This window comes from Stegostoma tigrinum, chromosome 36 (genome assembly GCF_030684315.1).
Source record: "Stegostoma tigrinum isolate sSteTig4 chromosome 36, sSteTig4.hap1, whole genome shotgun sequence".
Classification (NCBI taxonomy): Eukaryota; Metazoa; Chordata; class Chondrichthyes; order Orectolobiformes; family Stegostomatidae; genus Stegostoma; species Stegostoma tigrinum.
Genome location: NC_081389.1, coordinates 20,681,163 through 20,704,403, shown reverse-complemented (window position 1 = coordinate 20,704,403; position 23,241 = coordinate 20,681,163). Strand labels below are relative to the sequence as shown.

General features: G+C 46.2%; 1 protein-coding gene across 3 annotated transcripts in view; it reads right to left on the bottom strand.

The window, feature by feature from the left end:
* Nucleotides 1-475: 475 nt before the first annotated feature.
* The window catches only part of LOC125446853 (SH2 domain-containing adapter protein F-like), a 209,065-nt gene continuing 186,299 nt past the window's right edge, over nucleotides 476-23,241 (bottom strand). For all 3 annotated transcript variants that reach the window (XM_048520776.2, XM_048520775.2, XM_048520777.2), the window contains one exon: nucleotides 476-3,469. In XM_048520776.2, the coding sequence (XP_048376733.1) occupies nucleotides 3,283-3,469 (187 nt within the window). In that variant the 3' untranslated portion in view covers nucleotides 476-3,282. The remainder of the gene's footprint in view (nucleotides 3,470-23,241) is intronic.

Genomic DNA, 23,241 nt, shown 5'->3' with positions numbered 1-23,241 from the left:
TAGCCCCCAGAATGTTGATTGTGAGGGATTCAATGATGACAGTACCATTGAATGCCAAGAGGAAATGGTTGATCATCTCCTATTGGAGATAGCAGATGCCTCTGGGCATCACGTTCACAGCTCTGAGCTGAAACCATTATCAGTGAAGTTGAAAATAAATTTGACCACTGAGCTTTCTTTTCTTTTGCTCTGGGGATGCGCCTGAGATTCACCTGCTAACAGCCAGAGTGGCAGTATAGAAATTAGGAGCTTGATAGGGCTCTCAGTATACCATTCCTGAGAGAGCAATCATTCCTCAGTGAGCGGCTATTTGAAGAGTGACCATTCCCGAGAGCTAACCTTGGGGCTGATATGATTTTGGATTAGACTCTGTGACATGAAGCCAGTGACATTGCTCGGCAGGTCCTTGCTGAAATGTCCCTGAACCAAAAACAAGTTAATACGAAACAAGCATTGAACATTTTATTTTCATAGATGCATCATTTCAGAAACCACATTTTATGCAGATTAATTTCTCTTGTTAATAAATAAAGTGTACCAAAAGAGGCTCCGCAGTGTCGTTCACCGTTTGAAGGAATCATTCTCATGTTCTTCCAAACAAGTGGCACCACTTTATATAAGCTTCAAGCAGCGTTAAGTTTTTAACTCAGGAGTTTTGTAATCTGATGACTGGATGCACCCTCTCACTTTTCCCTCGCTTTCTTCCTCTCCTCTAGAGAAAATGCTGACTTTTCCTGGAACATGGCATCATGGAGCCTGGTACCTCTGCCACCCAAGAGTTCAATCTTCAGCTGGGAGTCCCAGGTGTGGCAGCTTGCTGTCCATTACTACACAGCATCATCCAGTAGGCAACTGAGTCAACATGTCATCAATAGAGTCTGGACTGAAACATCAGTGGGAAGCTATTTGATTGATAAGAAGCTGTAGCGTTTATACTTCACATAAACGAGTGAGGCTTATGACGATTGCCTCCTGTATTTTCCAATAATGATTTAATAAAATTGAGAGTCTTTCTGGGCCCACTTCACAGCGTAATTAACAATCAACCACATCGGTCTGGCTCTGGAGCTACATGTAAGCCCAGACTTGGTAAGGATAGTAGATTTCCTTTATAAATGACATTGGAGAACCAGATGGGTTTTTTTTTGAAATTCAACAACTTCAGGGTCACCCCATTGATGCTACTGTTTTAAAGAAAAATTCTAAATCTTCCCATCAGCAGAGTAAAAAGCCCCAATTCTCTGTATTATAAGTTCAACTAACATAACCACTGCACAGCCTTATCTTTAACTTTGAGGTCTAAACTAAAAGCCATTTGTTGTAGGGTTTTAGTTCAAAGACTTTATCTCTCTTCACCACACTCTTTTGTGTTGGCTGTCATTGAACTGATCAGGTTCCCGACAAAACAAAAAAATGGACAGGTCGGAGTATTTAAAATGATGAAAGGGTTTGATGGAGCTGCTGTAGAGATGTTTCCATTTGTAGGGAAGCAAAAACCCAAGGTCTATAAATTTAAGAAAGTCACTGTTTATTCCAACTGGAAATTCAGGAGAAATCTTTATAACCAGAGAGAGGTGAGAATTTGGAGCTCATTACAACTGGGGAGTAGTTGAGGTGAGTGGTGTTGATGGATTTAAGGGGAAGCAGGATAAATGCATGAGAGAGAATGTAGAAAGATACATTAATGAGGTGAGAGGACATGAGGAGGGAGTAGGCTTATGCAAAGTATAAAATACTAGCATTGACCAGATGGGCAAAATGGCTAGTTTCTGTGCTGCAAATACTATTCAACTTGTGAAGGATCTTCTGGACAGGAAATTAGTTGCATAAATTGGCAAAGCACAACAGCAACTTATGCTGTTTCAAAACACTGCAGGAGTTGGGCAATATAGAAATGAATTTGGTGCACTAAATTTCGCAAGACTTTAGTTTTTTTACTCCCAGTTATAATATACACCTCCCTTCCATAGGTATGTGATGAGCTGCTGATAATCACTAGGTGTTACATCAACCAGCCACATTCCTCCCTATTTAATTCTCCTTTAGTTTAAAGTGCACCCTGACCACAATGCAACATTGGATTTTCTATCCCAAATGTATCAAACCCTTTACGCTCCTCTTCCAATTTAATGAGTGAGGACTCCAACTTGGTTGACTGTTTGAATACAGGATGAACAGGAAGGCGACTGTGAAGGACAGGGTCAAAAGTCAAATGCAGCACAGTCACAATTCATTACCTGTATCTGCTTTGCACTTCTGCTCTTCAAGCTGATGGAGACGGTAACCTTCTTCATTTCAGTTCCCCGAGTGTCTGATCAATAATACCCAGGACAGGGACAGCAGTTAGATACAGTGTAAAGCTTCCTCTACATTGTCTCTATCGAACACTCCCAGGACAGGGACAGCACTGGGTTAGGTACAGAGTAAAGCTCTCTCTACACTGTCACTATCAAAGACTCCCAGGACAGGGACAACATAGGGTTACATACAGAGTAAAGCTCCCTCTACACTGTCACTATCAAAGAGTCCCAGGACAGGGACAGCATGGGGTTAGATACAGAGTCAAGCTCTCTCTACACTGTCCCCCATCAAGCACTCCCAGGACAGGGACAGCATGGGGTTAGATACAGAGTCAAGCTCTCTACATTGCCCCCATCGAACACTCAGAGGGCAGGGCCAGCACAGGGTTAGGTACAGAGTGAAGCTCTGTCTACCAAAGCTGTGATGATGTGTCGCTCATCTGGAGGAGATTACACCCATTTACCAGTTTCCCATTTGCCAGCCTGCGCCCTGTCTTGGGGATTGTGTGTTGAGTTCATGTCGAAGGGAATGGTTTCTGCCCTCACACCCAAGCTGGGCTTTAGATCAGAGACAGACCTCCACACCTAAAGTCACCCTGAAGAATAAACCGGGAAAAAAATCTCCTCATAAATATACATGAGTTAAAGATTCAGACAATATTCCAAAGTTCCAAGAAGTTTCAGTCAGCATTGATAAATCTCTATGTGCTACTGTCTCAGTGCCTGGATCCGCAGGAGGGAGCGGTCATTTTCAGCTCAATGGTTTCACAAAGCGGACGGAGACGGACGCGAGTCCGAGGCCTCTCCAGCCTCGGCCAAATTCAGAAACCGGTCACTCTGAGCATGCGCGTGGAACGTCACTGGCTGGAGGTCAAAGGTCACCGTCACTGGGTTGCCTGCGTGTGTGAGTGAGCATGTCTGCAAAAGAATCTTGACACGAGTGAGCTCTGTCTACAGAGTGTGTTTGGACGCCCTCCGATTATTATAGCGTTCTGATAGCCACTGGGTACAGCAGGGACATGTGCTCAGCTCCTTTGATGGGCAGTTTACGACTGCTGTAGTAATGGATTATCTCGGGCACGCTGTCAAACGGAGGGCTGTTCAGACCCAAGATGTATTTACTCTCTTTGGTTCGGGTGAGTTTCATGTGCATGAACCCCTGGTTACTCCTGTGGATGAGAATAGAAAAACATAGAGTCAAAATAACAGAATACAACCTGGAAGAATGCCATTCAGGCTATCACTTCTGTGCTAGTTCACTGAAAGAGCAATCAAAATATCAAAGGTTTGTTGCAGATTAAAACTTAGGGGCAGCACTGCAGTGATTTCTTTGTCACCATATAGCGATGGATTACAGCTCTAGTAGGGCCAATGTCTGTATAACACTGGGGTACAGTACTAGTGGGGACAGGTCTGTCACTGTATAACACTGGGGTACAGTACCGGTGAGGACAGGTCTGTCGCTGTATAACACTGGGGTACAGTACTGGTGAGGACAGGTCTGTCCCTGTATAACACTGGGGTACAGTACTGGTGAGGACAGGTCTGTCCCTGTATAACACTGGGGTACAGTACTGGTGAGGACAGGTCTGTCCCTGTATAACACTGGGGTACAGTACTAGTGGGGACAGGTCTGTTCCTGTATAACACTGGGGTGCAGTACTAGTGAGGTCACGTCTGTCACTGTATAACACTGGGGTACAGTAACGGTGAGGACAGGTCTGTCACTGTATAACACTGGGGTACAGTACTGGTGAGGTCAGGTTTGTCACTGTATAACACTGGGGTACAGTACTGGTGAGGACAGGTCTATCACTGTAATACACTGGGGTACAGTACTGGTGAGGACAGGTCTGTCACTGTATAACACTGTGGTACAGTACTGGTGAGGACAGGTCTGTCACTGTATAACACTGGGGTACAGTACTGGTGAGGACAGTTCTGTCACTGTAATACCATGGGGTACAGTACTGGTGAGGACGGGTCTGTCACTGTATAACACTGGGGTACCGTACTAGTGAGGTCAGGTCTGTCACTCTATAACACTGGGGCACAGTACTGGTGTGGGAGACAGGTCTGTTGCTGTAATATACTGGGGTACAGTACTGGTGTGGGAGACAGGTCTGTTGCTGTAATATACTGGGGTACAGTACTGGTGTGGGAGACGGGTCCGTTGCTGTAATATATTGGGGTACAGTACTGGTGTGGGGATGGTATGTCTCTGTTGGGCTTCAGGGTGAAATAATGAATTAAGAATGACAATTAAATCACTAAAAATTTAAGCTGTGAAAATGTGCAGGAGATTAGTGAGTAGTGTGATTGTATCTTTCCAAATTGTAAAAACCCTAGAGTTGACTGTGCTTTTTCCCCTTCATTGGCCTCAACATGGAGCCTCATGAAAGATTAAATGTTGCTTCTGCTAATTTTCTCAATTCACAAACTGATTCTCCTGGGCCCTGGTGCTCTGATTTCAGCCGAATCCGTCAGAATAGAGTCAAGAACCACCCAGGTACCCCCCTCCACCGTCTCTTTCTCTCTCTCTCCAAACCTGCAGGGTCACTGTGATCAGACTCAGCAAGTGAGAAATATTTGGGGTAACCAGTTAGCCTGCTCCTTAGAGTGATGGGCCACTTAGCAGTGAGTTGAGTTACCAGACTTGGAGAAGACTGGGTGCCGTGGGCTCTGTGTTAATCCTTTATTGAGCAGGGAATGGGGGAGGTACTTGATCCTGTGGCTGGATGTCAGGAGCTTAGGCTGCTTTTTGTTTGTTACAGTGAGAAGCTGGAAGCCGCCTTCCGGGGAACACGGCCTGAGATCAGAGCTACCCAGTGAGTCCAGTGAGCTACACAGCAGTAGGAGAATCTCTGGAATTTGTGAATAAACAGCGCTGCTCAACACTATTACCACAGCACCACACTGACCCATTGTGACCTGTAAATATCAATTACTGCTGCCTGGGCAGATGGCAAACCAACTGGTGCCAAAAGTATATGGTCCAGTGTTCCACAGCCATCCTAATGCCTCTGTCTCCATGTGCATTGTCTCCCCTTCTGTTACAATTTAGCGTTGCGCTGAAATTAATCACCGCTAGACCTTCTTAAATCAAATTGAATGGAGAAAAGACAGGCACAACATTCTACAGCTCTCCTTGACCATCTATACATAGGCAAATATTACATTCCCCATCATATGGCCAGGATTACTTCCCTGTATTGAAGGCACTATATGAATGCAGGCTGTCATTGTTGTTACACCATAAGCATCACTCAGTAACCTGCAGTGTACCCATCGTGAGATAGCTTTCAGTGGTCAGCTCCACAACAGACTATTTACCTCTTCCTGTAAAACCTGTTTTAAGAGCTTGTTAGTTTCTGGAAAAACAGTAGGGATTTTTCTTGTCTCTTTTCTGTCTATTTTTCCCATTTGCAAATTGTCACTTACAGGTGACCCTGTACTCTTCAGTAACCTCAGTGCAATGTCCTAATGCAGTTAATCTGCTCCCACAGCTAACACTGCTTCCTTCCTCAGGAACTGACAGTCCGGGGTGTGTCTCTATACACAGCTTCAAATAACAGGCAACACAAACTGGGAGAGAAAGGCATTAAGACAGCACAATTATTCCGACTGTAGCGAGTTGAGTTAGCTCCTGGTTCATGGCTCCTGCAATAGGATGAGTTGGTACAGGAAATGGAGACATGAGTTCTATTTTTAGACATCTCCCCTGACAACCAGTTAACTTTTAAAGCTGGGGACACCAGCACAGCAAGATCCCAGGGACAATGCACCAACAGCTGATGCTGGCGCACGGGGTTGCGGGGGGGGGGGGAATGTTGACCAGATTACTGAGTAGAACTCAGCAACTCCCTCCTTCTGAGAGTCAGATTACACCACACGGAGACCTGAAGCGGGGGCTTCTGCTTGAGGCCTGATAGGTGGGACCTCTGAGCCTACAGCGCTCCCTCAGCACTCGCTGTGTCTGAGCCACAACTTTGTGTTCGAGTCATGCACCACCACTGCTTCAGTTTAGGAAACCTGGTCGGCATGGACAACTTGGGCCGAAGGGTCTGTTTCCATGTGGCTGACTATATAATCAGGCCGGACTAGGGTGCGTGTTCTGTTTGGAAACAGTTTGGCCAGGTGAATATCTCTGAGTATGAGATCCCTGATTGGGTGTTGTTAACCTGGGCCAATTAAGGAGCCCTGGCTGACAGATATAAACAGGAGTGTCAGGGATTCTCCTCACTCTAGGGACTGCCTCTGAACTAGCTGGCCAGAGTCCATGTACTGTGCATGTGGGAATAAGGTGTGACTCGACGATGGGATGACGGCCTCCGTGCAGATATTTCAGTGAGGTCTGTCACCACTCCTCCAAGGTGAGCCTGGCCACCTTTGAAATGCTGTCACAGTCACAGGTCATAGAGTCATACAGCACAGAAACAGGTCCCTCGGTCCAACTCGCCCATGCTAACCAGGTTTCCTACACTGAACCTACCGGTGGTAAAGGACTTGGCACCGGAGCCTCTAGCTCAAACACAGGGAGCCGGCCTGCCATTACTTAGGGCCTTGGTAAGACAGCACCTGGAGCACCTTGTGCAGTTTTAGTCTCCCTACCTTAGAGAGGATATACTTGCCATAGAGGGAGTGCAATAAAGGTTCACTTGACCGATTCTGGGGTTGGCAGAGAAGATGCTTGAGAGAAGAGTTTGGCATGACTGGACCTGTATTCATTTGGGTTCAGAAAGATGAAAGGGAATCTGACTTACACATATAAACCTCTAAAAGGCAGGATGAGATATAGGGTCGATATTTTGCCCAGCCTGAGGAGTTTAGAACCAAGGGTCACCAGTTTTAGGATGCAGTGTTTGGCATTTCAGTTTGAGATTTATTCACTTAGTGGGTGGTCAACTTAGGAATTCTCCACCATAGAAAGGCTGTGGCGGCCAGGTTACCAAGTATATTCAGGGAAGGGTTGGGCAATTTCTTTTTAGACATTAGAGGCATGGAGAGAAAGCAGGAAGATGGTATTGAGATGGAGGGTCAACCATGATCACACTGAGTCATGGAAATGTACCGTACGGAAGCAGACCCTTCAATCCAACTCATCCATGCTGACCAAATATCCTAAATTGATCTAGTCCCATTTGCCAGCATTTGGCCCATATCCCTTCCTATTCATACACCTGTCCAGATGCATTTAAAATGTTGCAATTGTACTAGCCTCCACCGCTTCCTCTGCCAGCTTGTTCCATATACACACCACCCTCTGTGTAAAAAAGTTGTTCCTTAGGTCCCTTTTAAATTGTTTCCCTCTCACCTCAAATCTATGCCTTCTAGTTTTGGACCCTGGGGGAAAGATCCTGACTGTTCACCCTACCTATGCACCTCATAATTTTGTAAACGTCTATAAACTCCGACACCCGACGCTCCAGGGAAAATAGCTCCAGCCTATTCAGCCTCTCCCTTTAGCTCAAATCCTCCAGACCCAGCAAAACAGTGGACAAGCCTGAAAGACCAGTGGCCCACTCCTGCTCCAAGATTCTATGTTTCTATCCACTGGACCACGACTTCTCATCCCTGAGAAGCTGCAGCTTTATAAAATCCAGGCATCACACACAATGAATCAAGCACAGTTTACCCATCCCATTTCTGATTGGGCCTTGATAGATCTTGACTCCCCACTTCAGTCTATCATAAAGAAAGTGACAGTAACTTATTCCAATGGGAATTCAAGTGAATTACTTCCTTTCTCATTTCAACAAAATTCCAAATAATGTTCTTACTTCTGGGCTTCAGAATAAAACAAGGCTTGCAATATAGTGTGTTTTTCAGAGGCTGATTTAAGATCCTGTCCAAATAACATAAAGTTCACCACATTCTGGAATTTAATTACCATGGTGTTTTATTTAGTGTGCTGTCTCCTCTGATATATGCTTCAGCTGAGCCAAGGTCTCGGAAGGAGCGCTTTTACGTATTTGAGTGAATTTATACAATGGAAATAAAGCAAAACACTGCAGACGCTGGAACTCTGAATTAGAACAGAAAACATTGGAGAAATTCAGCAGATCTGGCAGCATCCGGGGAAAGACAGAGTTAGTGTTTCAAAGAGAAATGTCAGACTTGAAATGTTAATTCTGTTTCTCTTTCCACAGGGGCTGCCAGACCTGCTGAGTTTCTCCAGAACTTTCAGTTTTCATTTCAGATTTCTAGTGTTTTGCTTTTATCATCAGTAAGCATCTCATCTGGTCTCTATCAAGTTGTTGCCTCTAGGATCTTGTGTGCATGTTGACTGACATTACAAACATGATCTCACCTCAGAGGAAAACACTCTTCTGGAGTACTGTGTGTAGTTCTGGTTGCCCTGTTTTATGAAGGATATTATTAAGCTGAAAAGGGTTCAGAACAGATTTACCAGGATGCTGCCAGGAATGGAGGGTTTGAGTTATAAGGAGAGGCTGGATAGGCTGGGACTGTTTTCACTGGAACATAGGAGTTTGAGGGGTGATCTTACAGATGTTTATAAAATAATGAAGGGTATAGATGAGGTGAATGGCAGGTGGTTTTGTAGGCTGGAGGATTTCAAGACTAGGGGGCATTTTTTTTTAAGGTGAGAGGATACAGATTTGAAAAAGATATGAGGGACAAGTGTTTTACACAAAGATAATGGGAACTGCAGATGCTGGAGAATTCCAAGATAATAAAATGTGAGGCTGGATGAACACAGCAGGCCAAGCAGCATCTCAGGAGCACAAAAGCTGACGTTTCGGGCCTAGACCCTTCATCAGAGAGGGGGATGGGGAGAGGGAACTGGAATAAATAGGGAGAGAGGGGGAGGCAGACCGAAGATGGAGAGTAAAGAAGATAGGTGGAGAGAGTATAGGTGGGGAGGTAGGGAGGGGATAGGTCAGTCCAGGGAAGACGGACAGGTCAAGGAGGTGGGATGAGGTTAGTAGGTAGCTGGGGGTGCTGCTTGGGGTGGGAGGAAGGGATGGGTGAGAGGAAGAACCGGTTAGGGAGGCAGAGACAGGTTGGACTGGTTTTGGGATGCAGTGGGTGGGGGGGAAGAGCTGGGCTGGTTGTGTGGTGCAGTCGGGGGAGGGGACGAACTAGGCTGGTTTAGGGATGCAGTAGGGGAAGGGGAGATTTTGAAACTGGTGAAGTCCACATTGATACTATATGGCTGCAGGGTTCCCAGGCGGGATATGAGTTGCTGTTCCTGCAACCTTCGGGTGGCATCATTGTGGCAGTGCAGGAGGCCCATGATGGACATGTCATCTGGAGAATGGGAGGGGGAGTGGAAATGGTTTGCGACTGGGAGGTGCAGTTGTTTGTTGCGAACTGAGCGGAGGTGTTCTGCAAAGCGGTCCCCAAGCCTCCGCTTGGTTTCCCCAATGTAGAGGAAGCCGCACCGGGTACAGTGGATGCAGTACACCACATTGGCAGATGTGAAGGTGAACCTCTGCTTAATGTGGAATGTCATCTTGGGGCCTGGGATAGGGGTGAGGGAGGAGGTGTGGGGAGGAGGTTTTAAACAAAGACTGGTTTGTGTGTGGAAGGAGCTTCCTGAGGAAGTGGTAGATGTAGGCATAGTTACAACATTTAAAGGACATTTGGATAAGTTCATGAATAAGAAAGGTTTGGAGGGATATGAGCCAAATGCAGGCAGGTGGGACTAGTCTAGTTTAGGATTATGGTCGGTGTGGACTGGTGGGACCGAAGGGTCTGTTTTCGTGCTGTTTGACTCTTTGATTCTAAGCACAACATTGACTGAAGAGATTTTGCGAGTGTGTTGAGGTTGTGAAAGGTGCTATTTAAATGCAAGGGTTTTTTGCTGCTTTCTGCCCTGAGCAGACTGGGTGTCCTCACTTGAAGGAGATGATGGACTTTGGGAACAGTCACATCCCAATGACCTTTCGAGAAGGTATCAATGGGCAGCCATCATCTTCACCTAGTCTCACTGGAGCCAACTACTGGCATTCTCCTCAAAGATTGTAAGAACTGCTGATTCTGGAGTCAGTGATAACACAGTGTGGAGCTGGAGGAACACAGCAGACCAGGCAGTTTCAGAGGAGCAGGCAAGTTGACATTTCAGGTCCACACTGTGTTATCTATTGGCATTCTCCTGCCTGTGTGTCTCTGTCCCATGCCACACATGGATGTAGATACATCCAGGAAGTTCAGGCATCATGGAGTCATAAAGGTTTACAGCTTGGAAACAGGCCCTTTGGCCCAACTTGCCCATGCTGTCCAGTTCTCACAATTAAACTAGTCTCATTTGTCTACATTTGGTCCATGTCCCTCTGTAACTATCCCAGCCAAGTACCTGTCTAAGTGTTTCTTAAATGACAAATCTGTACCTACCTCCACCATTACCTTTGGCAGCCTATTCCAGACACTCACCACCCTCTGTGTGAAAAAAGGATCCACCCTCTGGATCCTTTAGTTTCTCTCCCCTCTCACCTTAAACCTATGCCCTTTAGCTTTAGACTGCCTTACCATGGTGAAGTACAGTTGACTATCTCCCTTATCTGTGCCTCTCATGATTTTATAGATGTCTGTAAGGTCACCCCTCAGTCTCCTGTGCTCCAAGGAAAACTGTCTCAACCTATCTTTCCCCACCTTGTAATTCAAACCTTCGAGTCCAGGTAGCATCCTAGTAAATATTTTCTGCACTCTTTCGAGAGAAAGGCAACCTGAACCGCAACAGGAATCTAGCAGAAAGTCCGTCAGGGAGAATCATTTCTGAGGAGACTCAACTGACTGAATCTTGACAGTATTCCCTCAGAGTAATAGAGATCTACAGCACAGAGAAAGGCCCTTCAGCCCATTGTTTCATGATAGCCACGAGCTACCACCTAATCATTCTAATCATTCTGCCCATGTTGATTTCCAGTGACTTGATAAACACCACACGAAGTGACTGGGATGCGGTGGTAATATCACTGGGCTAATCTTCCAGAGGCCCAGGCTAAAGCTTGGGTAAGGAGAGCAGATTTCCCTATCTAAAGTACTTTTATTGAATTAATTTATTATTGTCCTTAGGTACTGTGAAAAGTTTTGTTCCACGTGCAGTACAGGCAGATCATACTATACAAAGTGTATTAGGATAACAGAACAAGCGAAAATACAATCTTACCATTCCAAGGAGGGCACTGAAATGCACGATCAACGTTAGATTTGAAATTTGAGAGTCTATTCAGAAGCAGGGAAGAAGCTGTTCTTGAATCTGTTGGTGCTTGTGTTTAAGTTTCTATATCTCCTGCCCAATGAAAGAGGGTGGATGAGATCGTAACTGAGGTTTGGGTGTTCTTTAATGACATTGGCTGCTTTCCTGAGGCAGCAGGAAGTGTAAATGAAGTCAGTGGATGGAATTGAGTGATGGACTGGGCTGTGTTCACAGATGACTGGTTCCTTTTCATGTGATGAATTGGTGTGGAGTGGGACATGCTGTATGAATGGGGGGTGGAAACTTGTTCAGTAGGGAGCTTCTAAATTTGGATCAATTTTTGGACTGATTTGTTGAGCTTTGGAGAAAGGGAAGAATGGGGAAAGGAGTGGGGCATGGGGCAAATTGGAAAAATATTGCAAAGACAGGGAGGCGATGGTCTAATGGACTGTTAATCCAGAGACCCAGATAATGTTCGGGGACCCAGGTTCAAATCCTGACATAGCAGATGGTGGAATTTGAATTCAATTAATACCTGGAATTGAGAATCTAATGATGACTGTGAGTCCATTGTAGATTGTTGAAAAAACCCATCTGGTTCACTAATGTCCTTTAGGGAAGGAAACTGCCATCCTTACCTCCTCTGGCCTACATGTGACTCTGAACCCACAGCAATGTGGTTGAATCTTAACTGCCCTCTGGGTAATTAGGGATGGGCAATAAATGCTGCCTGGCCAGCGATGCCCTCATCCCATGAATGAATTTTAAAAATGGCTAGCACATGAGTGATGGGTTGAATGGCCTAGTTCTGTGCTGTAAGAGACCACCATAAATATCTTTATGCTGAAATGTATATATGTCATAACTGATTGAAATTCACTTTCAGCGACATATATTATGTATCAGTTCATTGCTCCCTTTGCAAGGCTTCGCAGTCAGTACAGATTGTACTCAAGAATTATAGCGAGCAGAATTATGAGATTTAATATCGTACACACATGATGCAGCTTTCTTCATCTTATTAAAACTTTATCTTCTCTGAAATTGACTCTTGCAGAAATTGCAGTGATGATTTAATGATTAGTTCTGCCTGCGTGTTGCTTGGTTCTTGTCAGTGACTCCCTGAATCTGAGATTGTGGGTATCAGACCCATTCCAGACTCTAACAGCATGGCAGGAGTCTGAGACTTGAGACTCCAACAAGCCCAGTGTAGTACAGAGGGACGGCTACATTATGTTTGGCTTTTGTTATGTGGGCACCAGAGAGTAACATCGAGAAATGGAGAAGCAGCAGGCCATTCAGCCCATCGTGGCCACAACACAATTGTGACTGATCCTCTATCTCAATGCCATACTCCTACTCCCTCCCCTACTCCTTCACACTTGTAACTCTCAAAAGTCAGCTGTTTCCTAAATACATTCAGCACCTCCACTGCTTTCTTTGGTAGACAATTCCACAAGTTCACCATCCTCTGAGTGATGAAATTTCTCCTCATCTCGGTGTGAATTGGCCTATCTTGTATTCCTCTCATTCCTGTAAACTCCACTGAATATAGGCCCACAGATTTCATAGAATCCTTACTGTGTGGAAACAGGCTATTCAGCCCATTGAGTCCACACCAAAGAGCATCCTACCCGTTACCCCATCCCTGTAACCCTGCATTCGCCATGGCTAATCCACCGAGCCTGATACTATGGGGCAATGGTCAATCTATCTTACTTGCACATCTTTGGACTGTGGGAGGAGTACCCGGAGGAAACCCACGCAGACACAGGGAGAATGTGCAAACTCCACACAGACAGTCGCCCGAGGCTGGATTCGAACCCAGGTCCCTGGTGCTGTGAGGCAGCAGTGTTAACCACTGAGACACCGTGCCACCCAGTGGCTCCTTGTACGACAGACTTTCCATCTTGGAACCCATCTGTATTCCACCAAAGTTTGTTTTTAAAAGTTATGGTTGTAACAGTCACTTTGCAATTGAAGGGCCGATATTGGACAGTACAGTGAAGGTAACACCCTTACTCCTACAGTCATAGAGTCATAGAAATGTACAACATGGAAAAAGACCCAACATGTTCATGCCGACCAGATATCCTAAATTAACCCAGTCCCATTTGCCGTCGTTTGGCCCATATCCATGTACCCATCCAGACGCCTTTTAAATGCTGTAATTGTTCCTGCCTCCACCACTTCCTCTGGCAGTTTGTTGTCTCATTTGAAAGACAGTTGCGCTAACAATGCAGTACTCCCTCAGAACTGCCCTGAAACCCTCGAATAGGGCTTGAAGCCAGGGTCTCGAGAGTGTGTGCTAAGCCCTGAACTATCGCAGTTGTGCTTCTGGTGAAATGTCAAACCAAGAGCAGGGCTTGTTGGCCAGATGGATTTAGAAGATTCTACGGCAGTATCTGGAGAAAAAGAACAAAAAGAAACCCCCAATATGGTAGGGAAAGCTCCTTCTCTGTTTGAAGTTGGCGCAAATTGGCCGACTATATAAAGACAGCCTGTACTTATGTTGGAGAGGAATGATGTGAGGAAGGTTTTTGAAGACAGGGAGGGAGTTGGTAAAGAGTGGGCACAGAGGGTGGAGGACAGTGTGATGATAATGCAGCTTTAAGAGGCAATGGCCAAGTGGAATTATCACTAGGCTATTAATCCAGAGACCCAAGTTCAAATCCCACCATGGCAAATGGTAGAATTTGAATTCAATAAAAGCAAAGCTTGGAATTAATAATCTACTGATGACCATGAAATCTTTGCCGATGGTCGAAAAAGCCATCTGGTTCACTAATGTCCTTCAGGGGAGGAAATCTGCCACCCTCACCTCGTCTGGCCAACATATGACTCCAGACCCACAGCAATGTGGTTGACTCTCAGTTGCCCTCTGAAATAGCCCAGCAAGCCATTCAGTTGTACCAATCGCTACAAGTTTCAAAGAAATGAAACTGGACCAATCACTGGCATCGACCTAGGCAACGGAAAAGACAATGGCAGAAACAGCCCTGTTGAACCTGTGAGATCCTCCTCTATAGCAGTTGGGGGTTAGTGCCAAAATTGGGAGTGTTGTCTCAACGGCCTGACATAATTATACTCACGGAGTCATAGCTTACAGGTAATGTCCCAGACATCACTATCACCATCCCGGATACATCCTGTCTCACTGGCAGGACAGACCCAGTGGTGGTGGCAACACGGTGGTGTACAGTTAGGAGAGAGTTGCTTCAGGAGTTCTCAACGTTGACTCCGGACCCCGTGACGTCGCATGGTAAATTGTGTTTTTGCTTCACGTCGAGTAGTTTGACCAATTGCATTACACCTGGAACACGGCCCTTCCTCCATCCTCCCCTCAAATACTATTCCACTCACCCTCCTCCACCCTCCAGTACTGCTCCGCTCGCCCTTGATATGGACCAGACCAGACCCCCCCAAAATATTTTATAGGTAGTCTAGGCCCTGACTTTTTCTTATCATAAAGGGCATTTGTGAAGTTCTGTGTTTCAGGGGAAATGGTCTGTGTGTGGCTCCAGGCCCACAGCAATGTGGCTGATTCTTAAACGCTCTCTGGGGCAATTAGGGATGTCCAGATTCCTGTGAACAAATCTTTGAGGTCATTCAGCAGATGTTACACTGAGAAAATCTGGACTTTGCTCAAATTGTCTTCACGCACCTTCTCCTGGCCTTGGGGAAAACCACTGTCTGATTTTAAACCCTGAGCACACCTATGGATAGGATCAGCTTGATCACACATCCGTGCACCTTTTGGATTTTGGGCTTCCAACAATGAATTACTGACCAGCTGATTTGTGTTGAGTGAGTGATCATTGTTGGCCGGGTTGTTGAGGAAAGCCCTTCTTCTCACCTTTAAAAAAGTAGCCATGGGATCATTGAGAGCCACCTGAAACAGACTACGCTGTGCATTCTATCCCAAAGATGGCACCTATGAAGGTCCGGCACTCCCCCGACACCGCACTGGGAGCATCTGGTTGGGTCTTTGTGTTATGTGTCCCCTGACTGGACCTGTGTGCTAATTTACAGAGCTACAGCTGACATCAAAACAGCCAGTAGTCAGAAATATCTAAAGGAACTTAAGTTAAGATAAATATATGTATCTTTATCAACTTTTACAACAACTTTGCTTTGCAAGTCCCTAATGATTAGGAGGGTTTTCTAATTTGGACTTTTGGTCCCGGTTGGTCACAGGCTCCTTAGGAGGATGGCAGGAGGTTGCTTTGCTCAGAGCAAAGCAGGAAATTCTTGTCAGCGGCACCACTTCTCACTGAATAATGGAGCATGGAAACAGGGGCTCTCTGAAAGTACCCCAAAGGCATTTGTGACATTTTGACCACCAGGGAAATCCGGATCGACAGGACAGGAGGGTTCTGATAGGCTGCTGTGATCAGCAAGACAATTCACAAAACCCTAAAGCAAGAATGTTTGTGTGTGCCTGACAAGAGCAAATGCATGTGTGTGTGTGTGTGTGTGTGTGTGTGTGTGTGTGAGAGTGTGTGTGTATCAGCATGTGTGTGTCAGCGTGCGTGCGTGTGTGTGTCTGTGTGTGTATCAGCGTGTGTGTGTGTGTGTGTGTCAGCGTGTGTGTGTGTGTCAGCGTGTGTGCGTGTATCAGCGTGTGTGTATGTGTCAGCGTGTGTGCGTGTGTCAGCGTGTATGTGTGTGTCTGTGTGTGTGTATCAGCGTGTGTATGTGTCAGCGTGTGTGCGTGTGTCAGCGTGTATGTGTGTGTCTGTGTGTGTGTGTCTGTGTGTGTGTATCAGCGTGTGTGTGTGTCAGCGTGTGTGTGTGTGTGTGTGCGTGTGTCAGCGTGTGTGTGCGTGTGTCTGTGTGTGTGTGTGTGTATCAGCGTGTGTGTGTGTGTCAGCGTGTGTGTGTGAGAGTGTGTGTGTGTGTGTGTGTGTGTGCCAGCGTGTATGTATGTGTCAGCGTGTGTGCGTGTATCAGCATGTGTGTGTGTGTGTGTCAGCGTGAGTGTGTGTGTCAGCGTGTGTGCGTGTGTCAGCGTGTGTGCGTGTGTCAGCGTGTGTGCGTGTATCAGCGTGTGTGTATGTGTCAGCGTGTGTGTGTGTGTCAGCGTGTGTGTGTGTATCAGCGTGTGTGTGTGTGTGTCAGCGTGTGTGAGTGTGCGTGTGTCCGTGTGTGTGTGTGTATCAGCGTGTGGGTGTGTGTGTGTCAGCGTGTGTGTATGTGTCAGCGTGTGTGCGTGTATCAGCGTGTGTGTGCGTGTCAGCGTGTGTGTGTATCAGCGTGTGTGTGTGTGTGTCAGCGTGTGTGCGTGTATCAGCGTGTGGGTGTGTGTGTGTCAGCGTGCGTGTATGTGTCAGCGTGTGTGCGTGTATCAGCGTGTGTGTGCGTGTGTCAGCGTGTATGTGTGTGTCTGTGTGTGTGTATCAGCGTGTGTGTGAGTGTGTGTGTGTCAGCGTGTGTGCGTGTATCAGTGTGTGTGTATGTGTCAGCGTGTGTGTGTATCAGCGTGTGTGTGTGTGTCAGCGTGTGTGCGTGTATCAGCGTGTGTGTGTATCAGCGTGTGTGTGTGTGTATCAGCATGTGGGTGTGTGTGTATCTGTGTGTGTGTGTATCAGCATCTGTGCGTGTGTGTGTGTGTGTGTGTGTGTATGTATCAGCGTGTGGGTGTCAGTTTGTGTATGCATATGTATGTACATGTGCTTGCCCGCATGTCAGTGTGTGTGTCTGTGTTATTGTGTGAGCATGTCAGTGTGTGTGTCTGTGTTATTGTGTGAGCATGTCAGTGTGTGTGTCTGTGCGTCAGTGTGTCGTAGTATAAAGGTATCAGGGTCCTAAAGGTTTAATGTTGAAGAGGGCTTTAAGCAATGTCCAACATGATGATGGCACATAGACACGGACAGTGGGGAAATAGATTTGGGTCTCGTACAGAGATTCTTCCTTATTGTCTCAGTGTGTAACAATGTGCATTGTATCAACATAACTGTAGTTGATTGCTAGTGTGTAATAGAACATAGAGCATAGAACAGTACAGCACAGAACAGGCCCTTCAGCCCACAATGTTGTGCCGACCATTGATCCTCATGTACGCACCCTCAAATTTCTGTGACCATATGCATGTCCAGCAGTCTCTTAAATGATCCCAATGACCTTGCTTCCACAACTGCTGCTGGCAACGCATTCCATGCTCTCACAACTCTCTGTGTAAAGAACCCGCCTCTGACATCCCCTCTATACTTTCCTCCAACCAGCTTACAACTATGACCCCTCGTGTTAGCCATTTCTGCCCTGGGAAATAGTCTCTGGCTATCAACTCTATCTATGCCTCTCATTATCTTGTATACCTCAATTAGGTCCCCTCTCCTCCTCCATTTCTCCAATGAAAAAAGTCCGAGCTCAGTCAACCTCCCTTTATAAGATAAGCCCTCCAGTCCAGGCAGCATCCTGGTAAACCTCCTCTGAACCGTCTCCAAAGCATCCACATCTTTCCTATAATAGGGCGACCAGAACTGGACGCAGTATTCCAAGTGCGGTCTAACCAAAGTTTTATAGAGCTGCAACAAGATGTCACGACTCTTAAACTCAATCCCCCTGTTAATGAAAGCCAAAACACCATATGCTTTCTTAACAACCCTGTCCACTTGGGTGGCCATTTTAAGGGATCTATGTATCTGCACACCAAGATCCCTCTGTTCCTCCACACTGCCAAGAATCCTATCCTTAATCCTGTACTCAGCTTTCAAATTCGACCTTCCAAAATGCATCACCTCGCATTTATCCAGGTTGAACTCCATCTGCCACCTCTCAGCCCATCTCTGCATCCTGTCAATGTCCCGCTGCAGCCTACAACAGCCCTCTATACTGTCAACGACACCTCCAACCTTTGTGTCGTCTGCAAACTTGCTGACCCATCCTTCAATCCCCTCATCCAAGTCATTAATAAAAATTACAAACAGTAGAGGCCCAAGGACAGAGCCCCGTGGAACACCACTCACCACTGACTTCCAGGCAGAATATTTTCCTTCTACTACAACTCGCTGCCTTCTGTTGGCCAGCCAATTCTGTATCCAGACATCTAAGTTCCCCTGTATCCCATTCCTCCTGACCTTCTGAATGACCCTACCATGGGGAACCTTATCAAATGCCTTACTGAAGTCCATATACACCACATCCACAGTTCGACCCTCATCAACTTTTCTAGTCACATCCTCAAAGAACTCGATAAGGTTTGTGAGGCATGACCTGCCCCTCACAAAGCCGTGTTGACTGCATTTGATCAAGCCATGCTCTTCCAGATTGTCATAAATCCTATCCCTCAGAATCCTTTCTAACACCTTGTAGATGACAGACGTGAGACTTACTGGTCTGTAATTGCTGGGGATTTCCCTATTTCCTTTCTTGAAGAGAGGAATTACATTTGCCTCTCTCCAGTCCTCAGGTACGACTCCAGTGGAGAGCGAGGATGCAAAGATCCTCGCAAGTGGCGAAGCAGTTGCATTTCTCGTTTCCCAAAGCAGTCGAGGACAAATCTGGTCCGGGCCTGGCGACTTGTCAATCTTAATGTTTGACAAAATTTTCAGCACATCAGCTTCCTCTATCTCTATCCATTCCAGCATGCACACCTGCTCTTCAAAGGTTTCATTCACTACAAAGTTCGTTTCTTTCGTAAATTCAGAAGCAAAAAACTCATTTAGGGCTTCCCCTACCTCCTCAGACTCCACACACAAGTTCCCTATGCTATCCCTGATCGGCCCTACTCTTTCTTTGACCATTCTCTTATTCCTCACATAAGTGTAAAATGCCTTTGTGTTCTCCCTAATCCGTTCTGCCAAGCCTTTCTCGTGCCCTCTCCTGGCTCTCCTCAGACCATTTTTGAGCTCCTTCCTCGCCTGCATGTAATCCTCTCTAGCTGAACTTGACCCTAGCTTCCTCCACCTTATGTAAGCTACCTTCTTCCTTTTCACAAGAAGCTCCACCGCTCTCGTCATCCAAGGTTCCTTTATCTTACCCCTTCTTGCCTGTCTCAGAGGGACGTATTTACTCGTCACTCGCAACAACTGTTCCTTAAACAGTCTCCACATGTCTATAGTGCCCTTACCATGGAACAATTGCTCCCAGTCCATGCTTCCTAACTCATGTCTAATCGCATCATAGTTTCCTCTTCCCCAATTAAATATCCTCCCATTTTGCCTAATCCTCTCCTTCTCCATAGCTATGTAGAATGTGAGGCAGTTATGATCACTATCACCAAAATGCTCTCCCACCACAAGATCTGATACCTGCCCTGGCTCGTTTCCGAGCACCAACTCTAGAATGGCCTCTCCCCTCATCGGCCTGTCAACGTACTGCGTTAGGAAACCCTCCTGAACACACCTTACAAAAACAGCTCCATTCAAATCTTCTGCTCGAAGGAGGTTCCAATCAATATTGAGAAAGTTAAAGTCACCCATTACAACAACCCTACTACGTCCGCACTTTTCCAAAATCTGCCGACCTTTGCTTTCTTCAATCTCCCTGCTGCTATTGGGGGGCCTGTAGTAAACCCCTAACGAGGTGACTACTCCCTTGCTGTTCCTAATTTCCACCCACACTGACTCAGTAGGCAGATCTTCCTCGACAATGGAAGCTTCTGTAGCTGTGATGCCCTCTCTGATTAGTAGTGCTACACCCCCTCCTCTTTCTCCCCCCTCCCTATTCTTTTTAGATGTTCTAAACCCTGGAACATCCAGCAACCATTCCTGCCCCTGAGAAACCCATGTCTCTGTTATGGCCACAACATCATAGCACCAGGTACTGATCCATGCTCTAAGTTCATCACTTTTATTCCTGATACTCCTTGTGTTAAAGCAAACACACTTTAACTGATCCCTTGGTTCCTTCCCAGGAAAATCCTTCCCACTAGCTGGTCTACCTCTTGCTACTGCCTCACCTGCATCAACGCTCACCTCCGGTATACAGCTCAGGTTCCCACCCCCCTGCCATGCTAGTTTAAACCCTCTCGAACTACTCGAGCAAACCTTCCACCCAGGACATTGGTCCCCTTCCAGTTCAGATGCAACCCGTTCTTCTTGTACAGGTCCCACCTTCCCCAGAAGGCATCCCAATTATCTACATATCTGAAGCCCTCCCTCCTACACCAGCTGCGTAGCCACGTGTTAAGCTGCGCCCGGTCCCTGTTCCTCGCCTCGCTATCTCGTGGCACCGGTACGCTGTTCGTCCTGCTTTGCAGCTTCCATCCTAACTCCCTGAAATCACTTTTTATATCCTCAATCCTATTTCTGGCTATATCATTAGTGCCGATATGTAACACGATTTCTGGCTGTTTGCCCTCCCCTTTTAGAACATTATACACCTGATCGGAGACGTCCCGGACCCTGGCACCAAAGAGGCAACATACCTTCCGGGAATCCCGATCCTGACCACAAAATCTCCTGTCGATTCCCCTAACTATCGAGTCCCCTACCACGAGTACTTTTCTATTCTGCCCCCTTCCCTTCTTTGCCACTGTGTCAGGCTCAGTGCCAGAGAACTGACTACTATGGCTTTCCTCTGGTATGTCATCCCCCCCCAGCGTAATAAACTGAGATTTGTTGAAGACAAAGAGTCCCTTCTTGTTAGATGCCCAGATGTTCTTACTCTCTCTCGAACAGGGCCTGTGGATCTCAACCAGGAGCAACAAATCTTTTCTCTTCAATGGATGAAACATAGCTGTCACTGGCAAGGCTAACCCTTGTTGTCCATCCCTAGCTGCCCTTGAGCTGAGTGGGTTGCTAAGATATTTCAGAAGACAGTTCAGTGTCATAGAATCATACAATTGGGCAGTACAGAAGGAGGCCATTTGACCCATCGTGTCTGTACCAGCCGGTCCCATTCAACCACATTGCTGTGGGTCTGGAATCTGGAGTCACATGTAGGCCAGACCAGGTAAGGATGGCAGATTTCCTTCCCTGAAGGACATCAGTGAACCAGATGCGTTTTTACTACAGCTGATGAAAGTTTCACAACTACTGAGACAAGCTTTCAAATCCGGATTTCTGTTTAATTGTGTGAGTTGATTAATGAACTCAGCCACATTAGGGGCATTTAAACAGGCCTTGGATAAGCATATGGATAATGATGGGATAGTGTAGGGGGAGGGGCTTAGATTAGTTCACAGGTCGGCGCAACATTGAGGGCCGAAGGGCCTGCTCTGCACTGTATTGTTCTATGTTCTATGAATTGAATTGAAATGCCAGCAACCCCTGTTCCCTGAGCAATAACGACAGATAACCCAGCAGCTCTTGGTGGGTGAGGCTTCCGCTCCTTGATCTCAAGGGAAAGCCGATCGAGTGCCTGAGAGGGCATTCATTTGTTGGACTTTTCCTAAAAGCAGTGGTTGAACCTCCTTTCACTTCATTAAATCCTGCCCAGGCTGCAGGAGAATGGGGATAAAGTGGTTATAGCCTCATACAAAATGGAAACAGACCCTTCGGTCCAACCAGTCCGTTGCAACCATAATCCCAAACTAAACTAGTCCCACCTGCCTATGCTTGAGCCATATCCCTTCAAACATTTCTTATTCATGTGCTTATCTAAATGTCTTCTAAATGTTGTAACTGCACCTGCATTCACCGCTTCCTCTGAAAGTTCATTCCACACACAAACCACTCTCCGAGTAAAACAGTTGCCCCTCATGTCTTTATTAAATCTGCCTCCTCTCACCTTAAAAATATGCCGCTTAGTCTTGAAATTCCCTATCCTAGCCATTCACCCTCATGATTTTATAAACTTCTATCCTTTCAACCTCCTAAGGTCCAGTGATAAGAGTCCCAGCCTATCCAGCCTCTCCCCACAACTCAAACCCAGCATTCCCGCCATCATCCCATTTCTGAACCCTCCCAGTTTAATAATATCCTTCCTGTAACAGAGTGACAAGTACTGGATACAGTTCTCCAGAAGAGGCAATGACTGCCATCGCTTTTGTGAGATCTTACCATGCACAAGAAAGTGGCTGAGTGCATAAGAACAGTGATAATGAGAATTGCAGATGCTGGAGAATCCGAGATAACAAAGCGTAGAGTTGGATGAACACAGCAGGCCAAGCAGCATCTTAGGAGCAGGAAAGCTGATGTTTTGGGCCTGGACCCTTCATCCCGAAACGTCAGCTTTTGTGCTCCTTCGATGCTGTTTGGCCTGCTGTGTTCATTCAGCTCCACACTTTGTTATCTTGCATGAGAACAGTTGCTGGTTTATGAAGGAGTTTACTATAAGCAGAAAGCGTTCAGATACAAGTCAAATACTTTGCTAATGCAAGTTTTTCAGAAGGACCCATCACTGAGGACCTCTGGGGAGACAGAAAAAATCTGTTTTCTTTCTCATGCTATGTCTGCAGACAGGGCTCAGATCTCCCTGGAGACAATGTTCTGTTTGTGTTTTCTTTCTTTCTAGTCCCTTGGATGGAACCTTTATTTTTATTGAAGGTCGCTGAATTTCTCTGGTTACATTAGGTAGCTTGATTTTTTTATTGACTCCCGACATGCTTTGAAGAATATAGACAGCCAGTGGGATCAGTAATCCGTGCTTTATTTTGGTTCAGTTTATTATCCTCTAATTGACTGTGTTTTATATGCATTGCCGTCTTGCTGCAGGATTAAACCTGCCCTTGTTTTTAAAAAGAGACAGCAAATAGGCTCAGTACTGATTTCCAGGAGGCATTCAAAGTGCAGGAAATTGACAGACACATAGTCACAGTCACACACACAGGCACACAGTCTCCCTCTCTCACACACACACACACACACAAACAGACACACACACACACAGACA